This window comes from Xyrauchen texanus, chromosome 46 (genome assembly GCF_025860055.1).
Source record: "Xyrauchen texanus isolate HMW12.3.18 chromosome 46, RBS_HiC_50CHRs, whole genome shotgun sequence".
In the NCBI taxonomy this organism is placed as follows: domain Eukaryota; kingdom Metazoa; phylum Chordata; class Actinopteri; order Cypriniformes; family Catostomidae; genus Xyrauchen; species Xyrauchen texanus.
The window spans coordinates 25,005,012-25,027,321 of NC_068321.1; the positions used below are offsets into that span (position 1 = coordinate 25,005,012).

The 22,310-nt window shown below is 39.8% G+C and overlaps 2 protein-coding genes and 1 pseudogene across 2 annotated transcripts in view; 1 reads left to right on the forward strand and 2 right to left on the reverse strand.

Moving 5' to 3' along the window:
- Positions 1-68: 68 nt before the first annotated feature.
- LOC127638564 (uncharacterized) lies at positions 69-6,793 on the reverse strand (annotated as a pseudogene).
- A 3,135-nt stretch (positions 6,794-9,928) lies between these two features.
- LOC127638424 (inner centromere protein A-like) lies at positions 9,929-21,491 on the reverse strand. Its single transcript, XM_052119947.1, has 21 exons — positions 21,359-21,491; positions 20,320-20,469; positions 20,080-20,187; positions 19,108-19,694; positions 18,919-18,973; positions 18,134-18,206; positions 17,875-18,007; positions 17,200-17,233; positions 17,016-17,115; positions 16,556-16,690; positions 15,910-15,927; positions 15,355-15,464; positions 15,082-15,205; positions 14,864-14,986; positions 14,418-14,617; positions 14,235-14,334; positions 14,068-14,160; positions 12,851-12,937; positions 12,666-12,761; positions 12,363-12,510; positions 9,929-10,634 (listed from the first exon to the last, which is right to left on the reverse strand). The coding sequence occupies exons 2-21, from the start codon at positions 20,457-20,459 to the stop codon at positions 10,447-10,449; spliced, it is 2,652 nt and encodes an 883-aa protein (XP_051975907.1). The 5' UTR covers positions 20,460-20,469; positions 21,359-21,491; the 3' UTR covers positions 9,929-10,446.
- A 484-nt stretch (positions 21,492-21,975) lies between these two features.
- LOC127638291 (ankyrin repeat domain-containing protein 26-like) overlaps positions 21,976-22,310 on the forward strand; it is a 46,907-nt gene continuing 46,572 nt past the window's right edge. The window contains exon 1 of the mRNA XM_052119763.1: positions 21,976-22,107. The gene's annotated coding sequence lies outside the window, so the exon portion shown is untranslated. The remainder of the gene's footprint in view (positions 22,108-22,310) is intronic.

Consider the following 22,310-nt stretch of genomic DNA (forward strand, 5'->3'; position numbering starts at 1 on the left):
TGTATGTTTTATCATGTACCTTCCATTTAAAATGTAAAATGCAAAGAGACAAACAAGCAACTAAGGTGTATAATTGTTTTACTCTCAGTGATGGCAACATTATCAACACTTTAAACATTCACAACATCTCAAAAGCACATTACATACGCGACTGAGTAACAATAAGGTGTTAAGCGTTGCCTTCTGCTGCTCATCCAGGAGTTTCCACCGTCTATCTAGGTAAATGATTTAGCAAACGGCTGAACTGGTTTGATAATCTGTTTTTAACAATACTTATAAAAGCAACCAAAGCAACAAGCATTTGATAAATGTCCAAGTTAAGGTAAAAATTATACATAATCTCAAGGACACTACAGCTTTGTAGAGCATAACAAGATGCACTAAATGTACAGTGTTCCTATGTCATAGAACCAGTTTATTATATTGAGTTAAAAACAAACAGATATGATCGCACAGATGAACTAAAACTTAAAACAAACATTGGAGAGCTAAGAAAAAACTATAATAAGATCTTAAAAGAAATACGGCTTTTCAACATGTACTACACAAGTAGGTGTGTGTCTTGAGAACAGATCTGGAAACAACTGTCATAACTGTTGCCAGTGGAATACAATGGGTGAAACCCAAACACCATGCATCTTATAGTTTATAGTGGGGATAAAACTGCGTTCATGCAATATGCTGTCTTGGAAAGGAAGTTAGTAGAAGTGTGTACAAAACCACATGCGTGTAATCAGTGATAGGAAATGTTTCAGAAACAGAAAACGCAGTGTATGCTAACGTTTTCAATTCTTGGAAAGTGTTACAACTATGAAATGTGTTTAAAGGAATAATCCGGGTTCAATATGTATACAAAGCATTTGTGATACATATTGAGTGCCACAAAAATTTCTTTTGAATTTCCCGTCCTTTCCTTTAAAGAAAAAGAACAAATACGGGTTATACTGAGGCACAAACCGTAAACATTAAAATACTCACTATAGCAAAGGTATAGCCACAAGACATAATCAATATGCATGATAACGTGGTTTTAGTGTGATAAAATCACTTACTAACCTTTTCTGTGTAAAGATATATCCAATTTTACAACTTCGTTGCCATGACGATGTAATGTCAACAAACCCCGAAACCCTAAAACGACTGTAAATGATTTAAACAACTTTACAGCTCAAATAATACATATGACTTAACAGAAGAATTATTGTGGTTTTATGAAAATTTTAAGCTTCACATTTTTGCCTTTTAATCCCTTAAAAAATTGGTCCCATTCACTTCCATTGTAAGTGCCTCACCATAACCTCAATTTTTGCTTTTTTAAAGAAAAGTACGGACGAGTCAAAAGATTTGTTGTGGTACATTATGCCACAAATGCTGTCAATTTAGCTTAACTTGTATTGAACCCAGAATATTACTTAAACAACAACGCTAATGTCAAAGGTGGCTCGTACAGGAAGAGAAACAACCATTGTAGTCATTGTGAGAAGTGTCAGTACGTTCAGATGACTCTTCATGTAGTTAAAAACAAGAGTACCATTTTGTTATGCTATAAACATTCAAGATGAATTCCTCAAATAAAATATGATGGGCGTTCAAGATATTTCTCATTCATATTTTCCCACTTTTGCCTCAGTGGCTTCACCTGCAACCCTTTCCAGAATGTCAGTAATGTCAATGTAGCAGGGAACTGAAGGTAGCAGACAGAATGCTAGTAAGGAGTAGCATGACTCCATGGCCAAGAAGTCCATGCAGGTTAGCACTGCCGCTTTTGTTTTGATCGTCAACGTTACTGCTTTGTTGCATCTGTTTTTCTGCATGCTGTTCTGCGTAGACCATATACAGCTCGACACAACGGCGCGCCTTCATTTGCTCAATTAGCACAGGATAGCCAATCTCCATAATGCTCACGGTATCGTAGTCTTCCTTGGCTTCTTCAGCTGCACTGTCCTGAGTCTGTCTTTGAGGTTGATTCTGTGTTTCGGAAAGTTTTGAAGTTACAAACGAAGGGTCCTCTGTACTGGTGTTGCTCGTGGCATCTTCTTGAGCGATAATAGGACTATCATCTTTGGCTGTAATTTCTTCGACACGATGTGGAACTTGAGGCACAGATAGATCCATGGATCTCCTTGATCTTCCTTCATTTCGCAGCAAGTCTGTCCTCTTCATACATTTTTCCATGAAGTTGTCATAGGACTGAGGTGGAGGATACTGGAAGATGTCATATGGGTTACCCTTTCCTTGACCCACAGATGTTGATCCAGATGTTGATCCAGATGTTGATCCGGATGTTGATTTACCTGGCCCGCCACCTTGAGTGTTGATGTTTTCATTCTGATTCATATTACCGTTAGGGGGTGTTTGGCCATATTGTTTGTACATGTAGTTATTATAGTAGTATTCCTCCTGCGGGTTGTGGAAATTAAAACGGGGGCGGGGGAAACTCCCAAGGCCATACCCCAGAGCCATGCCGGCCACCGCCCCGACTCCGGCAGCCATTACTGGCCTGCTTACCAAATCCCTTTGATTTGTAAGAAGGGGCCATACCCATGTTCTGCACTGACTGGGCGAAAGGTGATCTGCCACCACCATAACCCTGCCCTTGAGCACCGTAGTTGCCACCATAGCCTGGGCTCATGATTTTGTTATTAGGGTTCCAGTAAGGGTACTGGGCAGCACCTGGATTTCCACCTGCTCCTGCAACACCCCCCCCAGGGTAGGAACCCCCTCGGCTTGGATACCCTGGATAAGAGCCTCCAACTGGGTAGGGGTTTCCATGCCTTCCGGCTTGTCCAGGTTGCCTGTTGGGGTAAGAACCACCTGCGCCTGGATATGACCCTCCGCCTGGATATGACCCTCCGCCTGGATATGACCCTCCGCCTGGATATGATCCTCCACCTGGGTATCGGCCTTGCGCTGGGTATCCGCCTTGCGCTGGGTAACCGCCTTGCGCTGGGACACCACCTTGCGCTGGGTATCGGCCTTGCCCCGGGTAACCGCCTTGCGCCGGGTAACCGCCTTGCGCCGGGTATCCGCCTTGCGCTGGGACACCACCTTGCGCTGGGTAACCGCCTTGCGCTGGGACACCACCTTGCGCTGGATAACCGCCTTGCGCTGGGACACCACCTTGCGCTGGGTATCGGCCTTGCGCTGGGTATCCGCCTTGCCCTGGGACACCGCCTTGCGCTGGGTATCGGCCTTGCGCTGGGTATCCTCCTTGCGCTGGGTATCCCCTTGCCCTGGGACACCACCTTGCGCTGGGACACCACCTTGTGCTGGGTATCGGCCTTGTGCTGGGTAACTGCCTTGCGCTGGGACACCGCCTTGCGCTGGCACACCACGGCCTTGGTTAGGATACCCACCTCCTGTGCCAGGGTAGGAGGGTGGATTCTGATTTGGTACTTGAGGTTGGCGAGGGTAGTTTCCTGGGGATGAGTGTGTCCCTTTTGATGTGGAGACTTTAGTTTTGCTGCTGCTGCTGCTGCCTCGGTTTCCAGTGCTGGTTCCACCTTTGCTTGAGCTACCACCAGTTTTGCCCCAGCTGACTCCACCTTTATTACCCCCACCTCGTTCGGCCACAACGGAGACCACAAGAGCCAAGAGGAAAAGTAATGTTAGATGACCCATTTCTGTGGAAAGAGAGATTCAATGAATAGTGTAGGAGAACATGTAAAGTCATGTAAATGCCTTTTAGAGGGAGAACAGTGTTTTGTTATCAAACAACCAGATAATCTCAAATTCTCATGTTGTTTTTTTGTGTTGATTTTTTTCTTCTAACAATCTAATTAAATTGGCTAGTTCACAAACTGTCTGAAAAGTATTTTTTTTTATGTTTGAAAATAGCATTTCATGTATGTATCCATGGCAACTAGCCATTTAAAGACCCTGTGAAATCAAAATGAAAGTTTGAATGAGGTTTCTTGGGATGAGAAAGTGTTATTTATTCTTTATGCCTGGTGTATTGTAATTGAAATCATGGATATTATCTTTTACTTGCAAGTTTTTCATTTATCTGCATTGGACATGTCCCACCACCACTTCCTGTTTCAGCAGGAAATACGTCAAAACAATAAATCGTTTGTCAAGGCACTTCACAGGGTCTTTAAACTGTGTCATACTTAAAGAGACTTCCACACATATAGGCACACATATGAGATCTTTTCATCTAGAAAGCATTGCATTTTAGTTAACATCTGCTAGACATCTTAAAAATATCAGATTTACAAACATACCAAATCATAAACGTTTTAAAGACATCTGCTGAATGACTTACTAACATCAAACTTACTGACATACGTCTTATAGATGTAAACATACACATCAAATAGATGTCTGGGTGATGTATGTGTGCTTTCAGGGTAATAATATGTTTCTTGAAAGCCAGAGCGAGTTATGAGTATCTTTATCAACAGTATCCACCTCTAACAAACTTCATCGGTGAACAGATCAGCGGAATGTAAACAAGTTCACTGAAACTGAGGTAAGATACAAACAGACTTATTTATTGTGAACATCACACGCACAGAGACCGGAGACGGCAGTGGGAGACACAGCGCGTGTGGAGACTTCACACTATTCTCTGCGGCATCCACTCACAACTCACCACGTGCCCCACCGAGAGTAAGAACCACATTATAGCGACCACGAGGAGGTTACCCCATTTGACTCTACCCTCCCTAGCAACCAGGTTAATTTGGTTGCTTAGGTGACCAGGCTGGAGTCACTCAGCACGCCCTGGATTTAAACTCATGACTCCAGGGGTGGTAGTCAGCGTCTTTAACCACTGAGCTCTGCCCAGTGCAAATGTGTTTCCATTATAAATGTTTCACATTTTTTAAATGCATTTCTAAAACTTTGACATGAGAAAATACGGAATTGTCACACATTTCCATCCACTGTGTAATGCGCATTATCACGAGGGACCCGCCTCATCATGATGGAGCAGTTGAGTGAGCTCTCCCTGCTTTGGGGACAGTTTTATTTGCAGAGCTTCTCATTTTATATAAATGCATCCACGAGACACTGCAGAATAAATGTAAAATCTGATTAGTGTTGGGTGTAATGCATTACTAACTAATTAATTACTATAATTAAATTACTTTTTCATTGAAAAAAGTAAAGTAAGGGATTACTTTTAATTTTTCAGTAATTTATTAGTTACTTCTGATGTAATTGCGGTAAATAATGTGTAGACTATAAAACAATTCTATATCAATCAATAGTGAATTCACTTAAAGGTAGTGGTGGTGGCATAGTGGGCTAAAGCACTGAACTGGTAAGCAGGAGGTTGCTGGTTTGATCCCCACAGCCACCACCATTGTGTCCATGAGCAAGGCACTTAACTCCAGGTTGCTCCGGGGGGGATTGTCCCTGTAATAAGTGCACTGTAAGTCGCTTTGGATAAAAGCGTCTGCCAAATGCATAAATGTAAATGTAGGTATATGCACTAGACAGAGGTGGATTTTCTAGGTTCGCTGTCCTTCTCTGCATATCGTGGCGCCGTTTTGTGGTCTGTTCTACATAATGCGGCGGCACAATTTAGCTTATCATGGCCCATTCTGCACATTTCTTGGCCGACCCACTGGCCCACTCGGTTCTCCCGATGGCCATTGATCCAAGTGCGTCGGCCCACCGGGAAAATGCCCGGTATGCCAGATTACCAGTCCAGCCCAGTACGGAGGCATTTCAGCTCTCATAACAAGTGCGTAGATTTCACTTGAACATTAGGGAGGTTGCAGCGTGAAGCATTTACATGTTTCCATTGATCATGGTATAAATACTGGTGGGTGTTGTACTTGCTTGTTTTGATTATTGGGGTGGTTACCTCCCCTATCCCCCCTGCAAACTACGCCCTTGTCTCATTATTACAATGATTCCGCTGCGTCTCCGGGCAGCATTTAATAATACGATTTATACTTGCTTCTCATAACAAGGCGGCTCCTTTAAATTAATGCGCATGACGCAGTAAATGGAAACGTGCAACGACTCGACTTTTCTTAAGTCGAATTTTTAGAAATGCGCTTTAAAATGCGAAATATTTAGGATGGAAACCCAGCGATAGTTTATGCACATCTCTCTTATCGAATAAAAAAAATGCATCAACCTCAAGCAATAAAAGTAATTTATTTACGCGCATCTTGGAGATTTATTGGCATCTTGGTGTTTCCATCCAGCAAAATGCGCATAAGACATTGATGGTAACGTAACTTGTGATGAGGATGTGTGACTGTTTGGAGGCCTTTCCGACACCATCCGTGATGCACTCAAAAACATCCACCTAACACATTATTCTTGATAACACTTAATTATAACACAATATCAAACCCAAGAGTCACCCAATACAGTCAGTCAAGCACCAGGCCACTGTTTATTTTCCATTTTTCTAATATACTTTTATATAACACATTATAAAATTACACACATCGCGAGTTAGTAATTTATTGTATATAATATGTAAATATAGACATTGATTTTTATGACCTGTTTATATTTCATTTTAATTAAATCTCGTAAATACACAAATAGCGGGACTATTATTAGGCTCGAGGCGTCTGACCGTGAACTGCAGCTGTTATTATACAGAACCACTAAACATAATAACACAATTAATATACAGCCAGTTATGTGTATTATTGAAATAAAAGGGGTTTAACAGACACAGTACCTCTCTGTTGATTTCAGCACGTTCTCCCCGGAGATTGTTTTCCCTTGGATGCGCGCCGCCGTTAGTGACGATGAAATTTTCCCCTGCGCGTACCCCAGAGGAACCACATTGCGCATGCGCACTGGTACTAATTATTCAGTCACACCATTTACCAGAATTGTATGTGTGTAGCTGGTTCTGGTAAGACAATACTGCACACATTGACTTAATTAGCTGGCGCTTCCAAAGAAGCTTTCAAATACCCATACGAATAAGTTAAAATATAAAACACAGAAAACACAACACATTACTGCCAAATGTAGAGCATCACTTTTGGGTCATTGCTACTTTGTAAATATTTTACATAATATACTACATGTAAACTGCCCAAATACAAACGGCACATTACTTGCCCAACCAGAGACAGAAATATACTGGATCACTGCGACACAACAATGATGCATGTCGCTCTGTCCCTAGAGCAGCTTTGGGACTATTTGATCACTGTCTGGTTCATCATTTTCCGTCCTACAGACAGAAACTTAAATCAGCTAAATCTGTAGGAAGGAGTAGAAAGAGTTGGACTAATGAAGCAGAGCTGGAACTACAAGCCTGCTTTGACTGCTCTGATTGGAGTGTTTTTGAAGCGGCAGACACGAATCTGGACGAGCTCACAGATACTGTGACATCATATATCAGTTTCTGTGAGGATATGTGCATTCCTGCTAGGACTTATTTAACATTCAACAATGACAAACCATGGCTTACAGCAGAACTCAGGCAGATTTGTCAGGACAAAGAGGATGCTTTCAGAGGTGGGGATAAAGTTTTGTACAATAGACCAGGAACACACTGAATAAGGATATCAGAGTTGCCAAAAGAAGCTCTGAGAAGCTGAAAACCAAGTTTTCAGCTAATGACCCTGCATCAATTTGGAGAGGTCTGAAAGACATTACAAACTACAAGAGACCATCCCCCAACACTGTAGGGAATCAACAACTGGCTTATGACTAAGAATGTGCTCTACTGTAGATTTGAAAGGCCCAATCTCACACCCCACACCCCTTTGAACTTGCACTACATACAAACATCAACCCCTCCTCCCCCACCCTCAATCTACTCAGCCTGCTCTTAAGATGGATCTTCCATAAACAAAAACAAGGGACGCACAGATGGTGTTTCGCCCATGTGTCTTAGATCCTGTGCTGAACAACTGGCCCCCATTTTCACAATGATTTTCAATAGATCACTGGAGCAGTGTGAGGTCTCATGCTGCATTAAACACTCAATCATCATCCCTGTCCCAAAGAAACCCAAAATCACAGGACTTAATGACTACAGACCTGTCGCTCTGACATCTGTGTTCATGAAGTCATTTGAGATAATGGTGTTGGCCCACCTGAAGGACATCACTGGACCCTTTCTAGATCCCCTTCAATTTGCTTATCGAGCGAACAGGTCTGTGGATGATGCAGTCAACATGTGATTGCATCATATCCTGCAACATCTGGACAGACCGGGGACATATGCAAGGTTCCTTTTAGTGGACTTCAGTTTGGCTTTCAACACCATCATCCCAGCTATTCTCCGGATTAAATGACACAAACTCTCTGTTCTCACATCTATCTGTCAGTGGATTACCAGCTTTCTGACGGACAGGCAGCAGCTTGTGAGACATGGGAAATTGACTTCTAGCACATGAACAATCAGCACTGGTGCCCCCCAGGGATGTGTGCTCTCCTCACTACTCTTATCCCTGTACACCAATGACTGCACCACCAAGAATCCCTCCGTCAAGCTCCTGAAGTTTGCAGATGACACCACTGTCATCGGCCTCATCCAGGAGGACGATGAGTCTGCATACAGAAGGAAGATTAAACAGCTGGCTGTCTGGTGCAGTCATAACAACCTGGAGCTGAACGTTGACTTTTGGAGGAACACCCCAACATTGACCCCCCTCATCATTCTGAACAGCACTGTGGCAGCAGTGGAGTCATTCAGGTTCCTGGGCACTACCATCTCACAGGACCTGAAGTGGGAGACCCACATTGACTCCGTTGTGAAAAAGACCCAGCAGAGGTTGTACTTCCTTTCCCAGCTGAGGAAGTTCAACCTGCCACAGGTGCTGCTGATACAGTTCAACTCAGCAGTCATTGAGTCGGTCCTCTGCACTTCAATAACCGTCTGGTCTGGTGCAGCTACGAAATCAGACCAAGTGTGCCGCAGAAGCCCTCAAAAGTGAAGCCAAAACGTCTCGATCGCCCCCCGGTGACTGGTCCTAGTATAGGTCATAAACCCCGCCTCCCCATGTTATTCAACGGGACGTGAGACCAACTAAACAATTAAATTACACTTCACATATCTTTTTTCCAAAGATAGTTTCTGTCATTTACTGTAGTTTCTATCACATTTATGTAATTTCAAGTGTTTGTTTTCTAAATAAGTTTGTTTTTAGTTATTTGATGCTATAAAAACGGTGCTGTGACATCATTATTGACAGCTGTGATTGACAGGTAATCTAAGCGTAGTCACTGAAGTAGGGATCTTCGGAGGACTGAGGAGATTGGAGCTTTAAATGTAATATCTAAATTTCTTTAATTCAATTTCACACCGCCATAAGTCAAAAGTGCAGGGGCGTGTGCTTGTTCTTGATTCAGCGAGAGTGAGGGCGGGGCCTTGATTTCGCGGCTTTACTTCCTGCTCACTACTGCGCAGGTCTGGTCCAGAAATCGCAACTGCGTAGACTGAAGTCCCAAGATGTCAGCGCCATATCGGGACACTGGCGGCTTCAGTTCTCACCACTGGAAAAGAGCGAAGGGGCGTCGTCCATCTTTATTTTACAGTCTATGAATCAGACATCAGAAGACTACAAAGGACAGTTCGGACTGCTGAACGGCTTATTGGTTGTCCCCCTCCCCCTGCCCTCTCAAGAACTATACACCTCCAGAGTGAGGAAAGGGCTGGAAAAAAATCATTCTGGACCTCTCTCACCCTGCCCACTACCTTTTTGAACTGTTGCCCTCTGGCCGGCACTACAGAGCTCGGAGCACCAGATCCATCAGGCACAAGAACAGTATTTTCCTCTCAGGCTATCCATCTCATGAACAGTTAGAACTTAATATTGCATAAATTCAGTTTGTTTGTCATATTGTTTATGGTCATTAATGTACGCGTCACATTTAAGATGATGTCACTGCAGTCGCGGCAGCCAATAATCCCACCAATATTTAGCCAACACTGAATTTGTCTAATTTTGACAAGAGCATATTTCTGAATAGAGATATAATTTTATAGAAACACTGAAATTACAACACAAGCATTTTAAAAAAAAAAAAAAGTTACAGCGCTGAAAAGTAATACCATTTCAACGTATACAGCTTTTAACCCCAGGATAAATTACATTTCTCTAAAAATGCAGCAGATGCATTGCTAATGATAAATACTGCACAACACCTCTTTTACCTTTTATTGACAGTCCAGAAAAAACACTTTTCCGTGACGTGAATATTGTTGGCAAATGCCACCCCAGATGTAGCAGCTCCTGTGTACATTTCCTAATGTAACTTATGTGACGCTATATTTTAATACATGGATGAAGTTTAATCCCATTTAGAAATAACGCAGGTAAATCAAACAGAAACGGAGCACCAAACGTCCGTCTGCTGCGTAATCTGAATGACGCTGCTCTTATTTTTTTTTTCAGTCTAATCTACTTACATACAGATTTTTTAAAGGGCTTTATTAAAGTGAACTTAAAGTATAAAAGACAACAAAGACGACAGTAAAAACATTAAAATAAAGAACATTCACTATAAATTGCCCATATTTCCCAAGCGTGGTGGCGAGTGCCAGACAGCTGAACTAGTGCGTTTGAAGAAGCGAGGTTTGGTCCGCCGGAAGATCTCTTCCAGCTTGGGTGGTTCAGGTTCTCCGAAATATGAATTGAGGTCCAGTGGGTTGTAATACTGCTTCATGATGGCCTGCTGCAACTGCATACCTGCACAACACAACACAAAACATTCAATTGAAGTAATAGTCCTATTTTGCGTGAGAATTGCAAAATAAACGGTGTGCACTAGGGCTGGGCGATACATACGGTGAAAAATTTGATACATTTTTTTTGCAATTATTCCAGAGGACACCCAAATAAAATAAGACCAATTATTCATAAATAATATTGTATGCGTTTATAATCTTATGATAAACAGAATTAAAAATAATAAAAAAATACTTTTGTTAGCATATAATTTTGTTTCTGTTCACCACCTCTCCCTCCAAAGTCTTATTTTATTCCACTAGATGGCAGGAAGTACTAGAAAAAAAAAAATGTTTTCCTCTTATCACCTTTAAATCGCAAAATGCATATCTGAAATGTAGGTGGCGCTGTAACACATTTTAGCCCTCACAGATGTGGTCGTCCATAGACGTTCAGTCTAATTTTCAGTTCAAGCAATTTTTCATCGAATCTCTCGACCTCTGAGTGGACTAGAAGCTCAATCTTGGTTTCATTAGAAATCGGAGATCATCCCTTTGTGCTGATATATAATTTGATCATTAATAGTCAATTACATATATTTCTGATGATTAGTTTAGCATCCTTTTGTTCTGGACATCCATTTGGGCTTTTCCACTGCACAGTACAGCTCGACTTGTCTCTGCTCACTTTTGGGGGGGGTTTTCGACTGTGGATGGTACCTGGTCGTTTTTTTAGTACCACCTCGGTTGAGGTTTCAAGCGAGCCGAGCCGATATTAAATGTGACGTCAAAACCCTGCAGATCACTGATTGGTCAGAGAGAATTAGTCACTACCAGCGTCACTGGATTTGGATTTGCGACAAGGGACATCAACCCGCTAGTTTTAAAGTTAGCAACAGCGATAGCAGTATCGTTTGGTCACGCGACTTTCTAATTGTAAAAAGAAATGGGAAAAGTAAAAAAACTAAACAAGTGTGACTACAGAACCATCAAGGACCACAACAGCCAGAGTGGTTCAACCAAATGGACGCTATCTATGGCAATAGACCAGCGAGCAATGGGAGGGAGAGCGCCCTGAACTCGGCCACTGCGTTGTTGGGGTCCACGATGGAGGATGGTACGTTTTGTTACTTTAACTCTATTCTCCACTTGAAAGCTTCACTTTATTTAGATGACCAGCTACTGGAAGCTTCTAAAACAACCAGATCAATTTAACTGTTACACGTGTGTAAAATCACCATGCAGCAACTGCTTCATGCAGCACAATGAGCTAGTAGCTAACAGCTAGCGGTCATGTTATCGTTTATGGTCAGTAATGTTTTGTCGCGTTTAAGATGTCACGGCAGTAGAGGCGGCACAACTATGACGATCAGCCTATAATCCCACCCACGTTGAGGCGGCACTAAACTGCAGTGAAAAAGTAAGCGAGTCGAGCCATAACGTGCAGTGGAAAAATGCCATAAGATATAACATTGGATTATTCACACAAGCAAGCTCACAGAACAGTAAAACATTGCATTTTTTCTTTAGAAAACTGCCCATGGTAACCTTATTTTGTGCAACAAAGTGCCTCCTTTTGAACCCGCCGGCGGGTTTGCAAATAATGTATTTGCAAAAATAACTATTTTGATGCATACCGTTAAATGTACTTTGATATTAGATTTTGACTCATAACGCTCCATCCTGGAAACTAAAGAGCTGGAACTAAAAATAAAATCTTTCTGTAGTTGCTTGGCAGGAAGCATCATACCTTCAGCCCAGGATGGGATGGGTTTTCTTGGCGCAGATTCATCGTCCGTGGAGTCGTCGCTGTTCTGGTCCATGCCGTAATCTTCAGGATTCATCAAAACAGCCACCTTCTGGCCTTTAGGAGTAATCTGGTAGGACTGTGGAGATTGCTGTGGAAGGGAAAATAAAAATAAATTCCAATTTAGAAATGGACCTCGGATTCATGATTTCCCTTCTCCAGAAACGATTACATGCTTTCTTGTACAGTCCAACACACGATCCTCTAGTAGGGGAAAAAGACTCCTACCAGTCGCCGTGACCTCACCTCTATGTCAACTGTGACGTTGAGTGCGGCGGCTCCGTGATCTATGGTCTTGTTGGGAGCAGCTCCTTTACCAACTGGAGTTTTCATAACAGAGTTCTGAGGAAAAACAGCTTTATTAGTCTCACAACAGAGCTGAAAAACAACAAATATTGACAATACTGACAAAAAAATAAATAAAGTTTTACCTCAATATCTACAGTAACATTCAGAGCGGATCCCTTTGTTATTGTCGAGTTATGCATATTGGTTGCTAGTGTTTTCGTGAAAGGGACCTGTGCAAAAAGAAAAATTTGAAATATTTAATAAACAAATAATTATATTAATAAACTACATTATGTAAATGTCTAAAAAATAATTTACTAGATTAAAAATGCATTTTAATATATAAAAATGTAAAATATTTTCTTGTATTCATTATATCATTTTGAAAATGTAAACACACAAAAAAGAAACAGATTTAATAAATCTAACAATTTAATACCATTAACAGAGAAAATGAATTTAATTTGTATAAAAAGTATTTTAATATCAAATATGTGAGAATAATTGTAAAGACTGATTTTTTTGTTTTAAATACACTATGGTAAATGTATATTTTGTATACATTTTATATACAAATATTTCAATGTTATTATATAATATATATATATTATCATAACTATAATTTTTAATCCATCTCTTTAAATTTCATCTCATATATTTTATATTAAACTAATATATATAAGTTTAATATAAAATGAAATTTAAAGAGATGGATTAAAAATTATAGTTATGATAATTATAATAAGACCGTTTTGTAATAAAAAAAATACATGTTTCACAATTTTGAAAATGTAATATTACTATTAACTTAAATTAATACAAGATTAAAAGCATTCATACAAGTTATTTTATATTAAAATTAATATAAATATATTTTAATAGGTGGAATATAAAAGACTTAAAAAAAGATATTATCACTTGTAATGTGAAAAATTTGCATGCGTATATTTTCAAAATTGTGCAGATGAATTACTTTTCCATTATGTCGTAATCAATAATGCTTAATCTGAATTAAAATTTACAAAAATTCACTACATTTATATAAAAATATTTTATTTAAATTTTTCTTAAAAACAAACATCGATCTTTAAATTATATTAAAATATGTATCAATTTCAAAATAAAATTACTTTACCAAAATGCATTTAATCTTGTATAAAATACAAATTATTTTGTGATCAAATATATTTTAATAGATTGATTTGTTTTTAAATAAAAATGATAGCAATTTTGACATTTTCTATAAAATGCATTGAACTTGATACACACACGTGTTTAACATAATTTATGCAGACGGAATGGAACACTATAGGGGTTATTTGTGCACCATTTTACATCTCAGTCCATATATGTGCATTACCTGTGCTGTGACAGTAGGGGGCGCCAGGGCGGAGGCAGCAGCAGCACGTTTCTGTTGGGCCTCCCTCTCTTCCTCAGCCCTCCTCAGCTCCTCCTAAGAACAGACGCACTCAGTCAACAACAAGACATCTGACAACATTTATTGCATAACAACAAACAATTACTCACCATCCTCCTCTTCTCTTCAATCTCTCTCCTTTCTTTCTCTTTGGCTGCTCTCTCCAGTTCCTTTTGAAGAGCAATGACCTTCTCTCTCTCTAGCCTCTCTCTGCGAAACATCAACACACTTAATACCTTTGAAAGCTATTATTTAATTTAAAACAGACAAAATAAAAAAACAACAACACTGACCTCTCAGCTGCAGCCTGTCTTTCACGTTCCCTCTCACGTTCCTTTTCCCGCTCTCGTTCCCGCTCCTTCTCTTTCTCACGCTCTTGTTCTTTCTTCAGCTCCAGAGCACGTGCGGTTTCGGCCTGTTTGCGTGCTTTCTCTCGCTCCTCTTCAACCTTGCGTTTGGAGAGCATTTCCTGGTGTCTCCGTTCCTCTTCCTCCTGAAGAAAAACGAAAGTACAAATGACTGTCACTGCATATCAAAATACTTCCTTTGTTCCCAACGTAACATCAAAAATATCACCACCCATCTAAAGTACATTTCACCACCATGTAAGTGAAATTTAAATAACTTATCAAATTGATGGACCAAAGGACAGGTTTCATTATTTGTTGACAATCTAGAAAGTTTTTCAAATCACATTTTTATTACAGGTTTGCCACTCCGATTGCTGGCGTAGACTTACAACTTGCTGAAGTTTCTTTATTCTGGCCGCTTCTTCCTGCTTCTTGCGCAGCTCCAGTTCTTCCTGTCGTTTAGTGGCCACCTTCCTCTTGGCCTTTTCCTCCGCCAACCGTTCGACTCGCAGCTGAGAAACAACAGAACTCAAATCAAAAACCGTAACTCAGAACACCAGAACATAAGATGTGTGTTCCTCTCTCTCGAGATCTTCAGTGTACAAACCATGTCATTTTTCTTTTCCAGCTGCGCCATTTTTTCCTCAATCTTCTTTTTCTTTTCCTGTTCCTTCTCCTTTTCTCCCTTCACTCGAGCCTCAACAACTCGTTTCAAACGCTCGTCTCGCTTTCTAAAGTGGACAGAATTCACTTTGAGTCCTGATTTGCATTCACACTAAAACTCGATTTCAAATTATTCAGATTGTTACACTCATCCGATGTGCAAGTAGGCCGAACTTGGATCAGCTTACAATTACAAACGGATAACGCAAAGCCCCACCTTTTAATTTCTTCTTGTTTTTTTCTTCTCTCCTCCTCGATCTTTTTCTTTCGTTCATTCTCTTGTTCTATCTTCTTGTTTAAAGCATCCCATTTCTGTCGTTCTCGCTCCTGGAGGTGAAGTGAACCATTTTAGAGGGAGCGTTTTAAACAACCACAGTGATCAAGTGACTTTAGCAAGGTTTTAAACAAGGACAATGCAAGCTAGGAGTTAAAACAAGTTAGTATTACCATTTGCATTGTGTTAAAAGTGGCACATGACAAAAGATCTGATAAATGTCAAAGATACACAAATGAGTAAAATGAGAACAATCAGCCCACACCGAATACACAGCAAAGACAAATAGACCAACACCACATAAGTGATAATATGAATTCAGACTGGCATGGTCAATTCCAGTTCAGTTAAACAAGTTTAGATGCCAAAAAAAAAAAAAGGTTAAAACCTTCCCACTCATAATAAAGACATTAGTCAAACAGAAGTTAATTTTGAAATGAAATGGTTTGACTTGAGAAAGAAATGACCCGAGTTCAGATTCAAAGTGTTTATACTCACCACAGAGCCTGAGCCCAACTGAGGAAGAAAGACAGGAAATACAATTACCAACTAAATATTCTAACTTTGACTTAAACAAATATTAGGTATATTATAGCGTTAACGTTTTAGGCAAGCTTAATTTTGCGTTTTTTTTCTGTCTGACAAAATCACAATTCAGAATGCAAATGTGAGAAAGGTCCAATTGCAATTTAGTATGAAAATATTATGACAACACTGTCGGTTACATTTGGAAACATTCAAAAGCACTCTTTAGTACCCAGTTGAGTGTAATCTGATTACAAATTAAGTAGCTACTGTAAAAGTTTAGTCTCAAAGTAGTGTAACATAAATTTTAATTCTTGTAATCAGATTATAGTTACTGATATTCAATTAATTTACATAAAAAAATTGAGGTAGACCGATATATCGGTTTTATAGATTAATTGATGCCGATAGTTGCCCTTTAGATTTACATGTTATCGGCATAAATCTATGCTGATAATTGCCTGAACATGGATTAGTGTGGATTGTAATACTCCATTAAATTAGACTACCTTAAATTATTGTGAATAAAACACAACTGTTCAACAGTTGTGCCATTTAAATCCCTGAAACGCATACAGAACTGTCAATGTGTGAAAACTAATCTGAGAGGAAAACCAACCTTGGAGTCGACTTTACTGCCAGATTGTTTGATGAAGGACTTCATGATGGAGTTGCGGCCCAAAGATCCAGGGGTCATCAACATCTGGTTCTTCTGCACGGTGTGCATGAATGATCGCATGTGCGGAGCAATCGTCTACAAACACAGACAAAAAAAAACTTATTACAAAACTGAACCCATAATGGATTGTCTGGTCTGGCTCATCCAATTCTCAACACAAACAGCAGCTCTCCACCCGGAGAAATTGCCCACAATCTTCAAAAATCACCATGTATGTGAAGAACCACAGAGAAACTAAAGCTGTCCCTTGTGGATGCTCTGCACTCAACTGGTTGCTAAAGCGGTTTTGACTCAACTGTCATTATGCATTTAGTTTGAACACATCCCAGTGCTGGTGAATGGAGTGCTATCATGGGCGTTATTACTGCATTATGATGGTGGTGGTCAGAAAGACTTGTACCGTGAGGCATTTCTTTGGAGGAGTGTGCTTCTTCTTGGGTGTGCCGATGTCCTGTGCAGCAGACTCAGCTGCACGCCGTTTGGAACCAGAGCGTGTCGACCTAATAGAAAATGTCAGAGGATGAGAAAACACGGCACAGATTTACCAGTTACAATAAATCAGAAAAAGAATGAACTGAGCTCACCACTCTTCTTTGGTCTTCGACCCTCCACTGTCATCTAAAAAACACAATAACATTTCATGAAGTGACACCTTGATACATTAAAGCTTTTCAGTGATAAAATACTTTCATTTGCCAGCCTTACACGCAGAGCCAACTACAGTACAAGTATTATTCAAACTGTAAACGGTAACTATTGCCACTGATTAATCGGTAAAACCGATGTATCGTCTAACTCTAGAAGCAGCTACGACCGTACAGGGATAAACCATTTTTAGAGGTATAATATCATGAGAAATAGCATCACAACATATCAATACATGACTGTTTCACCATCAGTGTTGGATAAATTACTGAAAAACAATCCAAAACAAATTACTTCTCTAAAATTGTTATAAGATTACTTTCCAAATTAATATGACGACCAAGTAATCACATTACTAGTTACGGTAAGTTACTTCCTAAAACACTTTTCAATGTAATGCATTACTTCTTTAGTCCAAAAGTAGTGTAATTCAACACTCATGAATTTGTAATCAGATTACACCCAACTACCAATCAAGCAACTTCCTATTGGTCAATGCTGCGTTTTTGCATGTCAAAGGTCAAACTTTTGCCTAGGGAAATTTGCACGGATTCCCATTCAGATGACTATTTTGTCATGCGATGATAAATGCAACCACATGTTTAGAGATGCACCTGTTTCTGAAGTGCGAGCCATGGATCGTGTGAAACGACAGTTCTCATTGGTAGTGGGAGATTCGGTGATCTCTTCCACAAGTTCATCTTTTATCTCCCTTTCCTTCCCTTCAGTCATCTTGAGTTCAGGCTCCTGTAAAAACCACAGACCCTGGTTAAGTCGCCACCATCAACATCAGAGTTTGGTTTGTATGGTGTAGTTTTTCTAATCAGCAAGTGTAAAGGATATCAAAAACACACAAATTCTCGTTCTTCACACCTCAGGTTTGGCAACTTCCAGTTCTTTGTTGGATTCAGTGGCGGGTTCTGCCACATTCTGCTCCACTTCAACTCTAAAAGAGAAAAGGGTAACAGTGGTTAGATCGGATTAATTGTATTCCTCAACCACCATCACCATTGTTCCCATCTGCAAGTCACATTTAACCCTTGTGCATCAATTTAAAAAACAGTTACTCAGAGGTCCTTAGAGGACAAAAATGTCTGCATACAAAAACTGCCATAATAATATTATATATTTTCCACTTTCAATTGGTTCATTTTTTTAACCAACATCAGTCCTGATCATAACTACCAAATCTTAAATGCCAGTTTGATCACACGCACGTGAAAAAAAAAGCATGTATTTGCTCCATAGGCTAAACATAAGAAAAATGGCACCATCTGGTGGAAATGTAATGCTGAATCCAGGGCTCCAGAATAAAAGCATAATATCATAGAATTTGTGATTTTATGCTTTAATAGCACTGGGATCAAATATCATAGTTTTAATGGGTTTCAAATGGGGACATTCTTGTCCTGTAGGTCCTGAGTCCAACTATTTTGTGTACACCGTTTCCTCAAAATACAAACCTTTGGCAAAATTTATGCTGTTGGCAATAACACAGACAAAATGATCGAAAAAACTAAAATGTCCTGAGGTAAAACATCAAATAAAACGTGACAAATGTAAATATTCCCCCTCAACAAATAACTTTAATGAAATCATAGACATTTGCATCTTTATTTAGTCACCATTAACACAGTTGAAAAAGTAAAACCACTTACAGCTGTTCTTTATTCTCTTCCATGTCGTCAGGTTCTAAGTCCATATAAATGTCCTCTGGAAAGAATGCAATAAACACAAAACTTGATCCTTTGAAAACAGCACACATTATCATTGTATATGGATAGCTCAAGTCAATTTATATTCATTTTTGTAAATCACAGAAAAATTGCAAATTGTGCATGTCTCACCACTGACGGAGCTGCTGCAGGTTGAGTTTCCCAGTCTGGCTTTCTTCCTCAGGAAGGAGCGCCGGGATGCCCTTCGGACTGCTTCCTGGGTCATGCTATGCCTGAGGCCTACCAATGAGCGCCGCACCACCAGCGAACGACGGGCAGATGTGCGTGCCGAGTCCCGAGTCGTTGACTGAGACTCGGACGCAGCGATGCCGATTTTATTGGCACTTCGGCCTGGAGACGGTCCAGAATTCAGGAGCATTTCTGCACTCAAGCACTCTGATGAAGTAATCTTCACCACGGCTTCAGACACCAGCATCTGATCCTGACCAGAGTCGGAATCCTCCACCTCATCTGCGCCTTTCTCTTCTACTTCTTTGCCCTTTTCTTTAGGCACCTTGGCTTTGGTGCGAGTGCTGCGTTTGACAGGCTCACTCTCAGCCGCGGTGGTAGTTTTGTTGCGACGTGTAGAGGGAGCAGGTTCTTCAATCACGCACTCAGAACTGTCGTTTGGGACGAGGGGCTTAACGAGTTCAGAGATGGTGTTCAGGGTCATCTGAACTGAGGAGCGACGCAGGTTGCTGCGTTTCCCCTTAGAGAAACTACAAAGAGCATAAGGGTACTCGATTAGGATCATGCGACACAACAACACAAAGGCTATTGAAATGAATTAATCATATTAAAGGGATAGTTAACACCAATAAAAGAGATGTTAGGCAGAAAAGAAGGAATATTCGAGGTTCTATACAAGTTCAGCTTTATTGACAGCATTTATTGCATAATGTTGAGTAACACAAATTAATTTAGACTCGTCCATTTTCTTAAAAAATTCAAAAATCAAGGTCCAGTGAGAGACTTACAATGGGGCCAATCTGCATTTTAAAACATTTTACAGTTTAAAAATTACAATATTGGCCATTTATGGGTGAACCCATTTTTTTTAAAACAGACGGACAGCCATAGAAGTTAAAATGTATGAAATCTCACCGTCGTTTGCCGCGAGACTCATTGAACTCCATTGACACTCGTTTCCTGCGGTTTGTCTTTTTCTGTGATGGAGTCTTTGGCATGAGTTCTGGCTCTGTGCTGAAGTCACTGTACCACAAAACATCACAGATCACAAACTAATCCATTAACTAGACCATTTCTGTTGGGTGATAACTGATGTATTGGAACAAGATAACAATGCACAACTGTATGGACGTGTATAACATCCTGTTGTCTCACCTGGAGAACATTCGATGAGCTTCCTGCTGGATCTCCTCCAGCCACACCATGTGGACATTATCAATCTCATTGGTAAAATCCTGCAGTTTCCCATTAAAAACCTGCATGAGGGAACGCGTGGTCTCCGGCAAGGAACTCATGGTTGCGCCCCTGGAAGTGCACAAGAAGGGTTGGAATGTTTCGTTTTGCAATCAGTTTTGACCAATAAAGCAAAGCAAGATTATTAAAACAGTAGGACATCAATTCTATATAAAATAAGCTAGCACAGTGAAAATGCAAACAAAGCTCAAATCTTTTACTAGACAATTTAGAGAAAAAACTACTTTGATCAGCACACTACCTCTGCATTATGCATCTGAGAGACTTTTAGCTAAATTGTCACGTTAAAAACACGCATACTGCCTGCTGTACTAATGTATTTCAAGCAAATGGAACATCACCCCCAAAAGTAATGCATATTGGAGGTCATTACATTTGCCTCCAGATCTGGCAAAACTGCTTTATTAGCTATATCTGTAAGACTAGTGTTGGGTGAGTTAATCTTTAAAAAAATAAAATAAATAATAATAATAATAATAATTACAAACTACTAATTACATCTACAGTGTAATTAGATTACTGAACTAATTACTCTGTATGAAAAGTAATTGCATTACTTATTACTACTTACTTTCTAAAAACCCTGATCAACCTCGTCCAGATGACAAATACAAGGATAGACATTAAACTTCTCTTTTAATTCTAAAGAACAATGATTAACACACTTCCACAGAAAAGTATAAATGCATTACTTAATTTTTCTAGTTCTTTAATTTTAGCATAATAAATGAGTTTTTGCGCTGCTTTTGTCAACTGAACCCCAATAAAACAGGCCCAGGAGGATATTTGTAAAAACCAATACTTATATTATCAGCAAAATCATAACATCTATAACATAAGAGTATTAACATGTGATTTAAACGAAATATGAATAGTCCATGACTACTCTAAGCTAGGCTAACTTTCAAATCCAGGAGAATATTTCAAAATCGCCATCTACCTCTTAAGCCTTTATGGACGATGGCTGCGCAAAAACAAAAACCTAATAATCCGTTAGTGAATTATAATCTTCTTCCACTCTTTCAATTATAAACATTAGACGCTAAAACAACTGATGTTTCTTTCCAGCACTGCAGCCTCTTGTTTATCCGGCACCCGCTCAAAACGGTTTAAATAGTTTAAAATTCTGTTCTGACCAATCATAAGAGAGCTGTAAAAGAACCGCTTCTCTGATTGAAGAATCTTTCTGCCTGTCACAAAGTACATAACCAATCACAATTGAGATTTGTCTGAAAAGGCGGGTCTACACTGTCATTGGAGCATGCATATGCCAATCATGGATTCAAACCGTCCAATGCAGGTTGAGAAAGTTTAAAAGCCCCGCCTCCACAATGACGTTCCCGCGTTTGTTGCTCCGAGTTGAAACATAGTAATACGTAAAAGGTTCCGAGCTTGATTTTATTTTTATTCATACTATTAAACACACAATTGATTAGCTCGACACTTTTAAAATACTTGAAAAACAATACCTAACATTTTAACAGCACTATTTTATTTAGTACACAATTCGACAATGAATTGTACTGAAATATGCGCGTCACACTGTTCCCATGGTAACGAAAGCAGCGAGCTTGCTAGGCACCGTGAACGGGGACTCGACGATTCGTTCTCGATAATAAACATTATTTTACACACTTTTTGTGTTATATTTCATCTAAAATATCGTTGATGCATTTAACGACAATGTAGGTGAGTTTGTAAACACGCCTGGTTGTTTGTCTGACACCCATTTCAGATTAATGTGTCAAAATGAGTTTATCATTCTGAGATGCAAGCGTATATAAACAAAAATAAGTGTATGTCTTTTTATTTAAACGATAGTTTATATGACATATGCACCGTATTTGCTTTTATATGTTATAGTAGCTGGTTTATAGCTCATTCAAAATTAA

Coding starts and splice junctions, on each gene's coding strand:
- LOC127638424 (XM_052119947.1), bottom strand. CDS start 20,459: ATGAGTTCCTTGCCGGAGACCACGCGTTCCCTCATGCAGGTTTTTAAT. Junction 15,206..15,354: donor AAACAAGAAGAAATTAAAAG/GTGGGGCTTTGC, acceptor TGTCCACTTTAG/AAAGCGAGACGAGCGTTTGA. Junction 12,938..14,067: donor CCCCTACTGTCACAGCACAG/GTAATGCACATA, acceptor CTTTTTGCACAG/GTCCCTTTCACGAAAACACT.